The 17,799-nt window shown below is 45.6% G+C and overlaps 1 protein-coding gene across 4 annotated transcripts in view; it reads left to right on the top strand.

Annotated features, from left to right (window-relative positions):
- Nucleotides 1-17,799, top strand: part of SEMA6B (semaphorin 6B) — a 209,976-nt gene that overhangs the window by 182,555 nt on the left and 9,622 nt on the right. For all 4 annotated transcript variants that reach the window (XM_061601183.1, XM_061601179.1, XM_061601181.1 and 1 more), the window contains exons 6-13: nucleotides 5,716-5,817; nucleotides 6,952-7,042; nucleotides 8,517-8,636; nucleotides 9,807-9,895; nucleotides 12,819-13,036; nucleotides 14,523-14,654; nucleotides 15,212-15,361; nucleotides 16,964-17,158. In XM_061601183.1, the coding sequence (XP_061457167.1) occupies nucleotides 5,716-5,817; nucleotides 6,952-7,042; nucleotides 8,517-8,636; nucleotides 9,807-9,895; nucleotides 12,819-13,036; nucleotides 14,523-14,654; nucleotides 15,212-15,361; nucleotides 16,964-17,158 (1,097 nt within the window). The remainder of the gene's footprint in view (nucleotides 1-5,715; nucleotides 5,818-6,951; nucleotides 7,043-8,516; nucleotides 8,637-9,806; nucleotides 9,896-12,818; nucleotides 13,037-14,522; nucleotides 14,655-15,211; nucleotides 15,362-16,963; nucleotides 17,159-17,799) is intronic.

Below are 17,799 nucleotides of genomic sequence, written 5' to 3' on the forward strand. Positions count from 1 at the left end.
GCGGACCATTGGTCCATCTAGCTTGATACTGGCACTGACTGGCAGTGACTCTCCAGGCTTTCAAGTAGGGATGGAAAGATCTGCCCGTGTCAGTTATCTCAGTTTTTTGTTGTCATTTTAGCACAAATTTCTCGTAGTAAATATTTGCTGTTATGTACACTTTCCCCTAATGGATGCATTTTTGTAAACAGTTGTTCGGTTGGCAAACAGTATTGCAGACTCCAAATAAGTGAGTTTGGAAAGATGGCTTTGTTTTGGTTCTCAGATCATTTCAGAAAGTGCAACTTGGATAGATTCGACTTTGACAAGCGAACTGAACTGAAATTCTCGCCCATCCCTAGTTTCGAGCCAGGAATCTTTCCCAGCCATACCTAGAGATTGCACCTGGGATTGCACCTTGCATCTGCATGCAATGCAGGTCACTACCCTGGAGCTATGGACCTTTCCCTAAAATTAATATGCTAGGGTGAAGTTTATTACTGAAGATGACACTCAAAAATGCATTATTTTAGGGGAAATTGTTTGGCAAAAATGTGTCTGGTAAGCAACACAGAGTACAAAAATTTTCATGAGGATTTAAAAAAAAAAAGTTTGAAAACTAATTTGGAAATGTGCCGAACTGAATTTAAGCTTGGAAAACTTAGAACCTGAGGGAAAGCGAAACTGGCAGATTTCACTCATCCCTAACCAGGTACAGGAGGCATGAGGAACGCCTGCTTAATACATTTTATGCTGTTTCTGGATGCTGGTCTTTGACCATAACAAAGAATGATTTGATTTGATTGGAACGCCTGCCTGGGAATCTGCTCTTATTGCGGTTCGATGCTTTGTGTTGCCTTTTGGACATCCACACCCTATGCTAACGTAACTCAAGCCCTGCTCCGAGGAAAGTGGAACTCTACAGCTTGAATCAATCACACACATCTAGCAAGCTTGCCAGTAATGAGCTCTTTTGCATAATTGGTTCTGCCAGCCAGGGTGCTTTAGTGTTTCTGCAAGTGTGTGTGTGTACAGAACACCTGGAGTTGTGCCCCCACCTCCCACCCCCTTGCTTCTAAAATATTACTCATAAATACCCATTGCCTTGAGTGATGTGTGAAACCTGTTATCCACAAAGTTTTCCTCCCTGCACTCTCAGATGTCTGCAAAACCTGTGCAGCATTCTGGATACCCTTGCTTTAAGGAACTATGGCTTGCATCTTTAAACAGGCATCCAAGTGTAGTCCTTTGTTTTCAACAGAATGCCCATTAGAACTGACATCCCTAATTCTTCATACCACACCACTCCCAGCGAACCTGGGCAAGTGTTTGAGCATGCAGCTCTAGATCATTCAGCAGCCCTGCCCACCTGCCAAATTTGGCCCCTGGTGGGAGGTTAAATAAGGATCTGGCTCATCTGGGTGCATCTGAGAGGCTCTCTTCTCATTCTGGCATTGATGTATCCCTTCCTTTTCCTCTGTGTTCCTCACCCAAACAATCAGGGATCCTATACCCACTGAGACAATGTCACTGTATCAGGTCGCCAATCAGAGATCCAAGAAAAAATCAGAATGGGGAAACACTTTTTCCTCCATTTCACAGAACATTCTGCCTCCCCACCCACACAGTTATCACAGGGATTAACATGTCATTCCGAAGAAATAGACCGCTAAAAGAGTTTGCAAGTCAGCCCACTGGCCCTCACAGATACCTCAGCTGCAAGGTGTATGCACACGCCCGTCCCCAGCTGCAAGATGAGTGTCCCCAGAGGCTCTCTCCTCTGGTCCCTGAGTCCTTTTCAAGGTCCCCTGGGAAGCTCAGCTCTTCTGCCTCATACACAGCCCAGGGAGGCGTTAATAGAATCTGGAAATTGGATTTCGCACCGATTATGAGATGTGTCTGTTCCGATCAACAGACCGGAAATAATTAATTACAAAAGCAATTATACGAGCCTCTTAATAAATCACATTTGATATAAAATGTTTGCAGGGAGCAGCAGGAAGGAGAGAGAGTGAGACGCTGTGGGGAGGTCCCCATGGGACTCCGGGCTGAGCTATCCAGAGAAGCTCTCTGGGGGAACAGAAAATGAGGGGGATTGCACGGAGAGATTGCAGGGGGGGCAGTGTTTAATTTGCCGCATGTGAAAGGACAGAAGTGATGGGGAATATAGGGGTCTGCTGGACCGGGGGTCCTGAAGAAATTGAGGCTTGCAGCAAAAAGGTAGGCCTTTATTTAATAAGGAACAATACAGGAAGTCAGTTTCCCATGATGTTCGATGGAGCTCTGCTGTATGGCACTGATGTCTACATTTTTATACCCTCCGAGACAAAGAAATTAGCATCTCCCAATCCGACAGTTACACATAAGTATTACCTAGACATTATGCTGCTTACATTAAAATCTAGCCAACCAGATAATAGTCAGAAATTTTAGTATCAACCCATCCCTTCTATGACCTAATACATTCCAAAGCTGACTCTTCCTGACCCTTTGGAGACACTAAGGCTGCTGTACCAGGGTCTTACTCCCTTTATCTTATCGCCTGGCCTTGCTGTCCCAGCATACTGAACATTCCAAGAAGGGACCCCAAAGAAACAGCATCACAGAGATTTTTTTTAGCTTCGATTTATCTATTAATATATTATAAGCTCATTATTCCTAAAGAATATATAGTTTATTAGTTTATTATGAGAATTCCATATCAGTGAAATTTGCCACATGTTGAAAGGCCAGGCTCCGCAACCTTTCTCGCAAACCTAGATGAGTTGGGCATAGGACAAGGGAGAAATTCAGTTCAGTTTGTGTTTGAAGGTGAACTTCCCAATTCTGCACTTTCTGAACCGATGCGACAACCGAAAAACGGAGGTAACCTTTGACACTCGCCCTTTCCCCAATCTTGCTGTGCAGTTCTGCCGCCAAGTGATGTGTACAAAAGTGCATATACAAGGGCCATGAATCCTGGGAAATGCAGTTTGTGAAGGGTACCGTACTGAGAGTTGTCAGGAGACCCCCTATTCCCCCTCACAGACCTGCAATTCCCTGGGAAGAGGGAATTGTTGTTAAACCCCTCTGGGAATTGTAACACTTCAAGGGTGGAACTCTGTGGAATTCTGTTCTCCTAACAACTCTCAGCACCCTTTGCAAACGACACTTCCCAGGATTTTTGGGGTGAAGCCACGACTGTCTAAAGTGACATGATCCTGCTTTAAATGTGCAGTGCAGATGTGCACCCTGTTTCATTTTGATGCAAAGGAAACACAATCCAAATGGGGCAAGGGGAGACGTATTGTTTGCAGACGTGTTGTCTGCAGCATATTCACTGGATTGCTTTCAGTTCTGGACGAGCGACAAATAAGCAAAGACCGGCAATTTCATCTCCTGTTTCCGCTTCCTTCTGAATTCTCTGCCGTTCCCAGTTGGTGGCAGAGAGGTGATGGCACCACCAGATGCTTCAGGCCACCAAGAGCTTCCGGGTGGTGGTGAGCCCCGACACCAGGCATGACAAGTCAACCTTCTCGTGTTGGGGGTCTGGTCATGGGAAAAGCCTAATTCCCCAGACCCCTTTTTTTTCAGTTTCAGAAACTGTCGTCGTTTCTGAAAATGAACACACCGCGTTTTCCGCCTGCCACCCCTGGCAGAAATCACGGTTTCAAAAGCTGCTGAAGAAAAGAGACTGCAAGGGACTGGGAAGGGGGGAGAGAGAAAAACTCACTCAGCCCAGCTCCTCAAAGAGCTGTTTCCTCTCCCCCCCCCCAGCCTGCTCGGAAACCATGGAAACAGAGAAGTGAAGAAAGGTACTTGGCTCAGAGAGCAAAGAGTAATGAAAACTTACAAAGGTGTGTGCTAGAGAAGGCATGGAGGAAGGAAAGATGGAAGGCCTTGATCCAAATGTTGGGGGGTGCATGTCAGGATTATTACTACTCATACTTACTATTAGTGGTAGTACTACCAGTAGTAATGCTTGCTATAATAGTAATATCCCACCCTTCCTCCCAGAAGGAGCTGAGGGCAGCAAATAAAAACACTAAAACTGCTCTAGAACATCTTAAAAAACAAAATACTTCAAAATTGTTTAAAACAGAACATCTTAAAAACCTCATTTTTAAAAAAATATATCCCCTCCCTTCCTCCCAGAAGAGGTCCAAGGTGGCAAATAAAAACACTAAAAGTGCTCTAGAACACTGTAAAAAACAAAAGACTTTAAAACAAAACATCTTAAATAACATCTTTTTAAAAAAAGAAACAGCTTTAAAAACATCTTAAACAGCAGTTCCAACACAGGCGCAGACTGGGATAAAGGTCTCTCCTTAAAAGGCTTGTTGAAACTTGTTGAAATGACTTACTGTTGTGACTAGTACTATTACGACTAGTACGAGATATAGAAAATGAGAGAAGTGGCGTAGCTCAGTGGTTAGAGGAACTGCTTTGCATGAAGAAGGCCCCAGGTACAGTTCCCCGACAGCATCTCCAGGTAGGTCTGGAAATGTCCTCTGCATGAAACGCTGAAATGCCACTTCCAGCCAGTGTGGACAGTTCTAAGCTAGATGGACCAAGGGTCTGACCTGGTAAAAAGCAGCGTCCTATGTCCCTATGCTAAAATGTCGTCAATAGTAAATAATCAGTGGGAGCTGAAATTAGGGGTGGGTGAGAAATTCAATTTGGTTTGCATTTTAATGTGAGCCTACCTAATTTGCACTTTCTGGACAATTGCACAAGCCGAATCACGTTTATCCTTTCGCTGAACAACCGTTGTGTACAAAAATGTATATATTACAGGAAAGTGTTAGTGGGGGATAGCGAAGGGAGAAGGATTAGATTCAGTTTGCATTTAAAGCCGAATTGATCAAATTCACACTTTCCGAAACACAGCCATCCTTCGTAATTTGCCCCTTTCTGAAACGATGGAGTTCTCCAAGCAATGATTGCAAGAATGCATGTATTAGGAGAAAGTGTGCACAAAAATGAATATATTGGCGAAAATAACATGCAAAAATACATTATATCAGGTGAAATTCCTTGCAAAAATATTAAGTCAAACTTGCACACACAAATGTATTTATTAAGAGAAATTTTACTAAAATGCTGCAGAATTTTCATGAGGATTTTTTTTTAAAAAAATCTCAAATTGCTGCAAATTTGAGAACTTCATTTTAAGATTGGGAAAATGAGAAACCGAGGGAACCAAAATGGAAGACGCTTCCATGTGTTGTGGGGGGGAAAACTTACAAAAATGAACAATATTTGGGAAAATTACTTGCAGAGGTTTGTATATTCATCAGAAGGACCTACAGAGACGTGTTTATTAGGAAAATCAGCATTAAAATGCTGTCAAGCTTTCATGAGCATTTTTTTTTTAAGAACAGGGTTTATTTTTTCCATCCCAAGGGCCACATTTCTGTTTGGGGGGCCACGTGCCACTGATGGGCGGGGCCAGGGGCCAAAGTGGGTGGAGCAAGGGATGTAAATTTTACCTTTGTACAATAGGCTAGTTTCTACACACACACCTCTATCCTAGGAACCAAGAGGCATGATCAGAGTTCAACACATTCTAGCCAGGGAAAAATATGGAAGGTGAAAAGCTGGGCCAGTTGAGGGTGTGTGGCCAGAGGAGAATCCTGGCCTAGAACTTGTTTTCCCTCTCAAGGCCCAGCCCGAGAGCCCGCAGAGTACAAACTCTGAGTATGTCAAGGGTGCCTTTCGCTTTGCAGCCTTCACCACTTCGCTTGTCCTCTCCAGGCAGAGTGCCGGAATTTCGTCAGAGTGCTTCTCCCCCGCAACGACAACATGCTCTTTGTCTGTGGCACCAATGCCTTCAACCCCGTCTGTGCCAACTTTACGGTAAGTACCTGAGCCTGGGACGTTATCCAGACATGCAACCGTGATACAATCGCACAGCTTTGTGTGCGGTTGACCATGTGCCCTGGTGATGCGATGGAATGGGAGAAAGCAGAACTGTGTTTACTTCCAGTTCTGGAAGTAATATTAGGAATTCTTTCACTTAAAGCCCAGAATCCAGGGAAGGTGGGAGGCAAAGGTCAGAATGACCCCATGGAATGATAAAGGAATGGAATGTGGGAAATCCATGGTCCTCTCCAGACATCTCTCGCATGATGAGACAGACCAGGGTTGAACAGAGAGGACATAAACGCTACCGCCCTGTATGACTTGGGGAGATAATATCCGAATCAAGGACTTTTTCTTACTCATGTAGATTCCTTGCAGGATTTACAGCCCTGGGGTTGTATTCAGCTAAGTCCTCCTCAGAGCAGACCCGTTGAAACTAATTAATCTAATTTGGCCATGACTGTTCATTTCAACAGGTCTGCTCTGTGTAGGACCAGCATTGAATTACCACTCAATCTCTTAATGAATTACTCAGAGGATCAGTCCCAAACTATCAGGGATCACACAGAGAAAAGGATGATATTGTCATGCCCTGTAGCAAATCAGAGTGATCTTCTAAACTGGGCAAGGAGCCTAGGCAAGTAGCGGAGGCATCCTGATGCAGACGTTCAGCCTGCCCGGCAGCTGCAGGAGCAGCAACAGTGGTACCAGCGAGGGGAAGGCAGACCTTGACTTTCCCCCCACATGGTAATGCCGTGTAAGGATGAAAACCTGTAGAGGGGCCCCATGTCACCTTTTGCTTTGAGAGACCTTTAATTTTGCCTTTTACTGTGCATTTATATCCCACCTTTCTTCCTCCAATGAGTTCAAGGTGGCGTAGAAACATGGTTCTCCCCCTCCTCATTTAATCCCCACAACAACCCTGTGAGGTAGGTGAGGCTGAGAGGATGCAACTGGCCCAAGGCCACCCAGTGAGCTTCATGGCTGAGGATTCAAATCCTGGTCTCTCTCAGGGCCTAGTCCAACATTCTAAGCGCTACTTACTCCACACTGACTTTGGAACCTGCCCCTCCTGCACTTCAGGTCTTGAGAGCTGCAGTTTACCTAACTATCTTTTCCTTCCCTCAGATGGACACACTAGAGCCCGTTGGAGACAACATCAGCGGGATGGCCCGGTGTCCTTACGACCCCAAGCATGCCAACGTTGCTCTCTTTACAGGTTGGTGAGAAGGGGAGGGAGGCCTTTTTAGGCAACAATCAATTAATTAATATCATCAGCAACAATAATTACATTATACCTCATGTATGCTCCAAGGACGTCAAGAAGACTAAAGTAATGACAACAGATTTATGTAACTTCAAAGTTGACAATGAGGACATTGAACTTGTCAAGGATTATCAATACCTCAGCACAGTCATTAACCAAAATGGAGACAATAGTCAAGAAATCAGAAGAAGGCTAGAACTGGGGAAGGCAGCGATGAGAGAACTAGAAAAGGTCCTCAAATGCAGAGATGTATCACTGAACACTAAAGTCAGGATCATTCAGACCATGGTATTCCCGATCTCTTTGTATGGTTGTGAAAGTTGGACAGTGAAAAAAGCGGATAAGAGAAAAATCAACTCATTTGATATGTGGTGCTGGAGGAGAGCTTTGTGCATACCATGATGGACTGCGAAAAAGACAAATAATTAAACCAGAATGATCACTAGAAGCTAAAATGATGAAACTGAGGTTATCATACTTTGGACACATAATGAGAAGACACAGTTCACTAGAAAAGACAATAATGCTGGGAAAAACAGAAGGGAGTGGAAAAAGAGGAAGGCCAAACAAGAGATGGGTTGATTTCATAAAGGGAGCCACAGACCTGAACTTACAAGATCTGAACAGGGTGGTTCATTGCTATTGGAGGTTGCTGATTCATAGGGTCACCATAAATCATAATCGACTTGAAGGCATGTAACACACACATGCTCCAAGGAGCTCCAGGGGGCATACTGTGTTCCCTGCCACGCTCCACCCCATCCCTGCAATTTTATCATCACAACAGCCCTGGTAGGGATGGGAAGAGGATTTCGATTCAGTTCACATTTAAACCCGAAACTATCCAATGTGCACTTTCCGAAACAAGATTAAGAACCGAAACACAACCTTTGAAATTCACACTTATCCGAAATTTTGTGCGGTAGCTCCCCAACCAAAGGAAGCGTGCATATAAACGAATCAATTATTAGGAGAAAGTGTGCATAAAATCGAATCAATGAGTGAAAATAACATGCGGAAATGCATGATACGATGAGCAACGGCTTGCAAAAATGTGAACACGAGTCAAAGCTGCCTACAGAGATGCATTTATTAGGACAAAATTGCGCTACAATGCTGGAGAATTTTCCTGAGGATTTTTTTTTAATGACAAATTCCTGCAGAAATGTGAACTGAATTTAAGACTGGAATAATGAGAGAAATGGGCAGATCTTTCCACCCCTGGTTTTCCCAGCCCTACCCAGAGATGTCAGGGGCTGCACCTGAGACCTTTGGTATGCCAAGCAGGTCCTCTGCTATTGCTCTGTCTTCACCCATTTCCAACTTTCATGGGCTGAGCATCAGGGTCACCTGGTGTTATTTACAACTCCTGTTCCCTGTCGCCCTCCCTACTGTCCTCTCATATCCATCTCCCTCTCCCTGACAGGTGGGATGCTCTTCACTGCCACTGTGACAGATTTCCTGGCCATAGACGCGGTGATTTACCGCAGCCTCGGAGAGAGCCCGACACTGCGCACTGTCAAACATGATTCCAAGTGGTTCAAAGGTGGGTTTGATGGGGAGTGGGTAAGGATCATCTCCTCTGTTTAACTCACCAGCAAAATGATGCATTTAGCCGACAAATTTGCGTGGATGAAAACTTGTTCAATTAATCAATGAAGGCTTTTTTTTTAATTGGCTGGCAGCCCTGGGTAAAATGTGTAGTCTGCATAGTTATGAAGATGTTCGGGATTATTGAAACGTGAGCTGAGCATCCCTCATCAAAGGACCGGCCTGCTAAAAAAGCTTTAAAAATATCTTAAAAGGCAATTCCAACACTGACGCTGACTGGGACAAGGTCTCTACTTAAAAGGCTTGTTGAAAGAGGAAGGTTTTCAGCAGGCGCCAAAAAGAGAACAGAGACGGTGCCTGTCTAATATTTAAGGGGAGGGAATTCCACAGGGTCGGTGCCACTACACTAAAGGTCCATTTCCTGTGTTGTGCTGAACGGACCTCCTGGTAGGCTGGTATCTGCAGGAGCCCCTCACCTGCAGAGCGCCGTGAACGGCTGGGTATATAAGGGGTGAGATGGTCTTTCAGGTTAAAATGAATGCATTAGGAAAAGTAACATTTCTGTCATGAGAAATGGCTTGTCAGAATGTGTACATTAGTCAAAACTGCATACAAAAATTTGTTTATTATGTGGTGAAACAGCCCTCCATCCCCTCGCTTTGTTCTTCTTTCCGTCTTGTTTTGTAATGCTTTGTTATCTGTAAATTCAAGAAAACCGACAAAAAATTTATTTTTAAAAAATGTGTTTTATTAGGAGAAATTCACACTATGATGCTGAAGTATTTTCATGAGGGTTTTTTAAGAGAATTCTCAGATTTCTGCAGTAATGTGGAGAAGTGAATTTAAGATTGCAAAAAGGAACAACTGAGAGAAAATGGACAGATCTTTCCATCCTTTCCCAGAACAGACTCATTGAAATTAATGGCCATGCCTAACTTACATGCATTAATATCAGTGGACCTAAGCTGAGTAAACCCTGGTTGGATACAACCCCTTGGATTTAGTGCAATCAGCTTTTCTGTGCTGCATGTTAGATGGATCAGTGATGAGTCAGTGGTGCCTCACTAACAAAGGATCTAGCTGGGTTGACCTTTAAATGACTCTTCCAAAGTTACGTCCTCCTGACCCCTTTCTATCTCTACCCTTTTTTCCCCTCCCTGTGCAGAACCATATTTTGTCCATGCTGTGGAGTGGAAGAGCCATGTCTATTTCTTCTTCCGGGAGATTGCAATGGAGTTTAACTACCTAGAGAAAGTAAGTCGACTGTGCTGCAGAATGGCTATGTGGTGATATTGACTGGACCTGACAGCATCTGGCCTCCTTAGGCAGCAGTCCTGTTTAAAAACTAATAATAGTAATAATTTTAAAAGCTAACTAGCTTCTGCTTGCTTTTTTTTTAACTGAACGCAACACATTTTTAATAGTGTAAGTTAGCCTGTAGTTTGAAGTGGTACCTTGCAAGCTAGCTTTGATAAACTTGACTAGTCTTTAGTTGGTTTTAATCTGAACTGAAAGCTGGAACTTTCAGCTGAGTCTTTTTCCACCTACAACAGCCTAACCTTTTTAACCTAGGAAAATTCTATAATACAGGGGCAATTGCATGACTCACCTGTTTTCAGGTCACTGGCCTATGTTATACTGTTGAGTATGGCGCCAGAGGATCTAAGTGATCTTATAGGTCTATTACAGGAGCAACCTTCTGGTGCCCTAACTGAGAAAAACCCTCCCAGTGAAGTACAATTAGTGCCAGCTCTGGCTTGTGTCCCATGCAGAACTAAGTACATGTTCCATCAGCGCAAGGATTTCAACTTGTGCAACAGAACTTCCCCCCCCCTCCTGCACAGAACATGGATTCTGTAGGGGTAGAACATGGAGCTGGCAGGAGTCTGTCAGTTTGGATTCTCTGGCCAATGAGAGATCAGGGGGGAGAATTAAAGGCATTTCTTGTGTACTGTTACAGACAGCTGGCTAGCCTGTCACCTCTCAACAATTGCTGTGTCCATCTATGGGTAAGAAGCTGATGGGAAGATTTTCTCTTCGGGCGCCCTCTTTTTAACAGGAAAGCTAAACTACCCCCCTTTCCTACCCCCTCCATCTTGTCTGTGCATAGTTCTGCAAAACAGGTGCTGCCGTGCAACATTTTGAAACCAAACCATTCCGTTTCTTTGATGCTTTCTTGTCTTGTGGGGCCAGGGAAGGGTATCAAAGCAGGATTGCATTCATTTGCCCCCCCCCAATCTCCTGTTCAGAGCTTGGGAAATTCATTTGCAAATGGAATTGGTTCTCATTCAGATTCAACACGTCTCCACAGGGGCTAGTTCCGGTTCACGTTTGCCCCTTTACAAAAGCAATTAATTTGGTTCATATTCAGTTTGAGTTCATCCAAACGATTCTTGTCCATTCCTTCCCCCCCCCCACCAGGATTCAGAATGTTCGAAGCTGCTGTGTTGACATATAAAAATATATGTAGGGAGACTGAGAGCACATTCCCCCCCCATTGTACCTGCGTGTAAACCTGTGAAATAGATGCTGAGGTGCCCAATTTTTGTAAACAATGAGCAAGGGAAACTGAAGCTGGCATAGAACCATAGAATAGTAGAGTTGGAAGGGTCCTACAAGGCCATCAAGTCCAACCCCCTGCGCAATGCAGGAATCCAAATCAAAGCATTGCTGTCCAGCTGCCTCTTGAAGGCCTCCAGTGTCGGAGAGCCCACTACCTCTCTAGGCCATTGGTTCCATTGTCGTATGGCTCTAACAGTTAGGAAGTTTTTCCTGATGTCCAGTCGAAATCTGGCTTCCTGCAACTTGAGCCCATTATTCCGTGTCCTGCACTCTGGGACAATTGAGAAGAGATCCCGGCCCTCCTCTATGTGACAACCTTTCATGTACTTGAAGACTGCTATTCATCCATCCCTAACTGGGGCTGATGGGAGTTTGAGTCCAGCAACATCCCCGTGCCTCTGGATTTGACTCTGAAATTTGACTCAACCCCCTTGCTGCCTCCAGATTTGGCTCTAAAAGAAGGTGCCCGTTGAGGCCGTAGACATTCTTTGTCTTCATAGAATCATAGAGTTGGAAGGGGCCTATAAGGCCATCGAGTCCAACCCCCTGCTCAATCCAGGAATCTGAATTAAAGCATAAAGTCTTCTCCCATTTAGCAAGCCATTTTGGGCAGGTACCTTTATCCCAGTCTGCATCTGTGCTGGAATTGTTTTTGGTGCCGGGCCAAGGTGGGCCGAAGCCAGGTAATTTGTAAGAGGCTGGAGTCTCTCGCTCCCACAGTTTTCTGCTCCTTGCAGACACCCATGACTCATCATCCCCCGTCATGGGATTGCAGTCTTTGTTTTTAATCCAGCTGTTATCACTTGTGCATCTCACCGCCTCCTCCCTTCAATGGGAAGGCCCTCCAGCAGTTTCCTTCAATCCAGAAGTTTTGAACACCCCTGGGACTCAATATTGGATGCATTATCACCTTGTCACCTAAGCAGGGAGAAGGACGACTGCTCTTTGTCACTCCCACCCATCTCTCACCCACAGCAGCGCCCCCTAAAGCAGCCCTTTTTTATCCCAAGGGCCACATTCCTTGTTGTATAACCTTCCAGGGGCCGCATAACAGTGATGGGCTGGGCCAGATTTGTCTGCATTGGAATTGTTTTTAAGATGATTGTTTAAAGATAGGTTTGTTTTAAGTTTTTTTTTACAGATGCTTTTAAAGATGGATTGTTTTTAAGATGGTTTTAAAGATGGTTTTGTTTCTAAGATTTTTTTAAAATGTGTCTTTAAAGATGGTTTGTTTTAAACATGTTTTTCAGATGGTTTGTTTTCAAGATTATTTTTTATGATGCTTTTGTTTTTGAGATGTTTTTCAAGATGGTTTTTTTTTAAGATTTCTTAAAGAGGCTTTTCCAAACAAAAGATGGATTGATTCCATAAAGGAAGCCACAGACCTGAACTTACAATGCTCTTGGAGGTTGCTGATTCATAATAACCATTGTAATCCACTTGAAGGCACATAACAACAACAACAAAGAGGCTTTCAAATATATTTTTTAAAGATGGGTTGTTTTTCAAGACGTTTTTATCACTTGTTGTTTGCCACCCTGGGCTCCTTTTGGGAGGAAGGGCAGGATATAAATAAATAGATAGATAGATAGATAAATACATAAATAAATTTTAGGTGGTGGTTTCACGGGTGGCCAGAGTCTGCAAGAACGACATGGGTGGCTCACAGCGGGTGCTGGAGAAACAGTGGACATCCTTCCTCAAGGCCCGCCTCAACTGCTCTGTCCCGGGGGACTCGCACTTCTACTTCAACGTCATCCAATCGGTCACGGACATCTTGGAGATTGACGGGCGGCCAGTAGTCCTGGCGGTTTTTTCCACACCCTCGAACAGGTCAGTTGTGTTTGGGAGCTGCAGGGCTGACTTGAGCCGGGGGCTGTCCAAGACTTGTTCACCCCCCCCGCAAAAAAAATATCAAGGGATGTACAGAGTTCTTCCCCGAATTTCAGCACTGCGTTTGAGCCTGCCCACATCAGTGGTGGCTGCTGGCCATTGGGACTGGTGGGTCAGAAGGCCCCAGGAGTAGGCGGAGCCAGAGCCAATAAGAGGCAGGGCCAACTTGTTCTAGTTTTGCCCCCACCTCCCTCCTCCCTGCTGAGTTTTGCAAGGGTCAACCCTGAGAAGGAAGAAGGTGACATGCAGCCAACCTCTGGACTGGTTGTAAGTAGGAAGGTGGGCAAGTGAGGGCTAGCGAGGGCAGATGGAGGTTGGTGGAGGCAGTGCCACATTTGCACTAATGGCCCACTCTCCACTGACCCACACCATACATTTAAAGCTCATGCCGTCCCCTAAAGAATCCTGGGAGCCGTAGTTTACCCCTTCACAGAGTTAGCTATCGTGAGCCATGCAGGGAGGGGGACGAGGGAGAAACAGAGGATGAGTATATTAGACTGGGAAAACGAGAAACGGAGAGAACCACAATAGACAGATCTGTTCATCCCTAGAGGCAGACCAGTTTTAAGTTTTCAAATGGGGCTATTGTGGCTGAAGGAGAACATTTTGCCTAAAGCCGCCTTGTGCAGTCACAGCGGACATCAGATTTGAACAGGAGACTCAGTATCTCAAACACGATGCAAAATGATCAAGGGCATAGAGCAGCTCCCCTCTGAGGAAAGGTTGCAGCGTTTGGGGCTTTTTAGTGTAGAGAAAAGGCGAGGAGACATGGTAGAAGTATATACAATTACTTATGGCACGGAGGGAGTGGACAGAGAAAAGTTTTTTTCTCTCTCATAACACCAGAACTTCCGGACATCCAATGAAGCTGAATGTCAGAAGACAGGGCAGACCAAAGAAAGTCCTTCTTCACACAGCACAGATTTGAGCTATGGGGTTCGCTGCCACAGGGGAGGCAGTGACGGCCACCAACTTGGAGGGCTGTAAAAGAGGATTGGACAAATTCAGTGGCTACTAGCCATGATGGCTATGCTTCTGAATACCAGTTGCTGGAAACTGCAGGAGGGGAGAGTTGCTCTTGCGCTCAGGTCCTGCTTGAAGTCTTCTCATGGGCATCTGGTTGGCCACTGTGAGAACAGGATGGTGGACTAGGTGCGCCACTGGCCTGATCCAGCAGGTCTCATCTTATGTTCTGATTCAGCACCATGGATAGCTCCTAGTGAGCACGTTGCTCCATAGAACTGGAGGGGCCATTGGCCTGATCTAGCAGGTCTCATCTTATGTTCTCATTCAGCACCATGGATAGCTCCTAGTGAGCTCTTCTCATGCTCTTCTGTTCTTAACAGTTCAGAAAGCACAAAGGCTATACTAGTTTGGAAACCAATCACACCGCTTCGGCCTAATCTCTCTCTCTCCCCACACCCAGCATTCCTGGCTCTGCTGTCTGTGCCTTTGACATGGCCCAAATCGCCTCCGTCTTTAAGGGACGGTTCCGGGAGCAGAAATCCCCAGAATCCATTTGGACGCCGGTGCCAGAGGAGCTGGTACCGAAGCCGCGGTGAGTAAAATTAGCACCTGCTGCGTCGTTCCAGACCACCTTGAAAGTTAAAGTAGAGCTGCCATGTTCAGAGGCAGTTCCAGATGCTGGGGGCCACCAACTGGAGAGGGGGGTGCTGTCTTCATGCCCTCCTTGTGGAATTCCCGGAGGCACCTGGTTGGTCCCTGCAGAAAATGAGATGATGTGCGAGGTGGACCTGTGGTCTGATCTGCCAGGGCTCTTTCCATGTTCTGAAAGGAATCCCCTTCACCAAACCCTATGTCAATCGCCTGATGTCATAGTGACATCAAGCGAGGCTGCTCTTTGAAGCCCCAAGTGTCGGGAGTTTAAAGCGCAGCCCTCGACTGTTTGAAAGGCCTTTGGAAGCAGCTTTGCATCTTGCTCAAGGAGGAGCAAAAGTTTCCCACCCTGTTAAAGGAACATGAAAACACTAAGGGGTCCTGTACCGTGGAAGAGAGATGGGGAGATATAGGTGATGATCTACGGATGTTCTGCTCTTAATGCAGCCCCAGCAATGCAGGCCTTCATGCCCTGTCCCCTCTCCCTTTGCCTCCCAGGCCGGGTTGTTGTGCGGCTCCCGGGATGCGCTACAACTCCTCGAGCTTCTTTCCAGACGAAATCCTCAATTTTGTCAAGACTCATCCCCTGATGGATGAGTCAGTGCCGTCGCTTGGCAACACTCCCTGGATTGTCCGGACCATGGCACGGTAAGAGAGGGCTACAGTATTAAACTTGGTTGCAACCCTGTGATTTTTTCCAAGCAGAAAACTATAGCTTTCCTCCCACCTCTGTGTCAGCGGGCATTCTCTTAGGAGATGCTTGTTTTGTCTCTTCCTCACAAAGAAGGGCTCTTTGTGAGGAAATTCATTTTAAAGCCTGATGACCAATTTAATTACAGGCATCCTTTGAGTCAATCAAAATAGTTTTAAGTTGATCGATCTAATGGATTAATCAACTACCCATGGTGGCCACTCTCATTTTATTTCTATGTAGCATGTATTGCCTGGTGACCAATTTAATCAAAAGCAACCTATAGATCAATCAAAATAGTTTTGAGTTGATTTATCTAACATATTAATCAACTATGTATGGTGGCCACTGTCATTTTATTTCTATGTAACATGTATTGCCTGCTGACCAATTTAATCGGGAGCAACCTTTAGGTCAACCAAAATAGTTTTGAGTTGATTTATCTAACAGATTAATCAACCGCCCATGGTGGTGGCTGTCATTTTTTTTCTATGCAATATATATTGCAATCCTATCTTGTGTGAATACTTTCTGCACTTTATGTCTGTGGCAGGGATGGGAAGAGAAAAAGGCCCTTTTCATTAATTTCCTAAGCGCCACCGCCAAGACGAGCTGGTTCTAATTAAATCTGTCTTAATTGCTGTTTTATGTGAAATTAATCAAGCATCATTCCCGTTGCCTCTCAAGCCAAAAACACACACCAGGAGATATCAGGCTGAGGGTGGGTTTGTGTGCATTTTTCTGACTGGGGGCTTAGGAAAATATTTCTCTGAAGGAGGGTGGGAGGCCTGGATGTCCGCAGGGACAATGCGGATGGATTCACAATGGCCACCATCATGGTTGCACAGCGGCAGTAGAGAGCACCATTTAGGGAGCTCTGGAAGGGGGGATTCTCCATCATGACCCCCCTCCTCCCTTTAGCCCTCTGCACATCTCTGGCCCCTTTCTTCGCCTCACCCTGCCGCTGCGGCTAGCTTCATATGCAAAACAGCCGGAATTAATTGGTGGGGATAATTACGGATTTAATGAGATGATAGAAAACTTTTCTCTAATTGACTCTCTCTCTTCCCCCCCCCCCCGGTTCTTCCTTCCAAAGGATAGAACGAGCCAGTCTGTTTTTTATGCACGTGTGTATTTGGAGTTAGTTAAGCTGGCCTGTGCCTTGAGGTGCATTTTACCTGGTATGTGTGTGTGTGTGTGAGAGAGAGAGAGAGATTCTCTCTGGGTTGTTGCAGAGAAGATGTGGGTTTGGTGGTACTTAAATGCTCCTTTGCATTTAATGTGCATGAATGTTGCTGTTTTTAAAAGAGCAGGTCACTGAGGTGGAAGGCTGATAATGTTGGGGGCTGGCAGACTGAATGGGGGAATGGCACAATGAATGCCGTGTCATCCCTGGATCCCATGGGGGAGAATATGTGATTGATTGATTGATTTCATTGACATCCCACCTTCCCTCCAAGGAGCTCAGTACAAACACAGGATTTTGCACCAGAGGTGTCCACAGTCCAATTTACACACCCACACTGTGATAAATCCATCTTCTCCCTTTTCCCTGGCAGGTATCAGCTGCGTAAGATCGTAGTAGACACCACTGCAGGGCCTGGCAGAAACCACACCGTGGTGTTCCTGGCCTCAGACACAGGCACAGTCCTCAAGTTTCTCATCCATGCCAATGTCAGCACTGGCTCCACATCCATCCGTTCCACCAGCCAGAGTTTGCTGTTGGAGGAGTTTGAGACTTATCCCAGTGACAAGTAAGGCAAAATAAGACGAGCCTGGCTACTGCATCAGGCCAATGTCCCCTCTAGTCCAATATTGGAGCAACTTGCTCACTAGGAGCTATCCACGGTGCTGAAACAGCTTGAAGCAACTTGCTCACTAGGAGCTATCCACAGTGCTGAAACAACTAGCCTGCCATGCCCATCCAGTGCACCGGAATGGAACATAAAAGACCTGCTGGATCAGGCCAATGCCCCATTTAGTCCAGCATTGGAGCAACTAGTTCACTCAGAGCTCTTCATGGTGCTGAAACACTTAACCTGCCTTGTCTCAGGTGCTCTGCCACTGCACCAGAACATATTGGCCCATCTAGTCTAGCATCCTGTTTTCATGTGGCCAGCCCAGAGTTACTGAGTGTTATACCACTCTGAGAATTATAGCTTTCTGAGGGGAATGGAGGTCTCCTAACAACTCTCAGCACCCTTCACAAGCTACAGTTCCCAGGATTCACTGGGGAAAGCCCTGACTGTTTAAAGTGGAATCATGGTGGAATAACTGTGTGCTGTGAATGTGGCTTTATGGCTCACTCTGGTTTCTTAAAGCCCCCACCTCGGGCTGAAGATAGGCACTCCTTCTGTGTTCCTTAGCCTCCCTCCCAGTGCCACCCCATGGGGAG

The sequence above is a fragment of the Rhineura floridana genome, chromosome 18, assembly GCF_030035675.1.
Source record: "Rhineura floridana isolate rRhiFlo1 chromosome 18, rRhiFlo1.hap2, whole genome shotgun sequence".
NCBI classification, from domain to species: domain Eukaryota; kingdom Metazoa; phylum Chordata; class Lepidosauria; order Squamata; family Rhineuridae; genus Rhineura; species Rhineura floridana.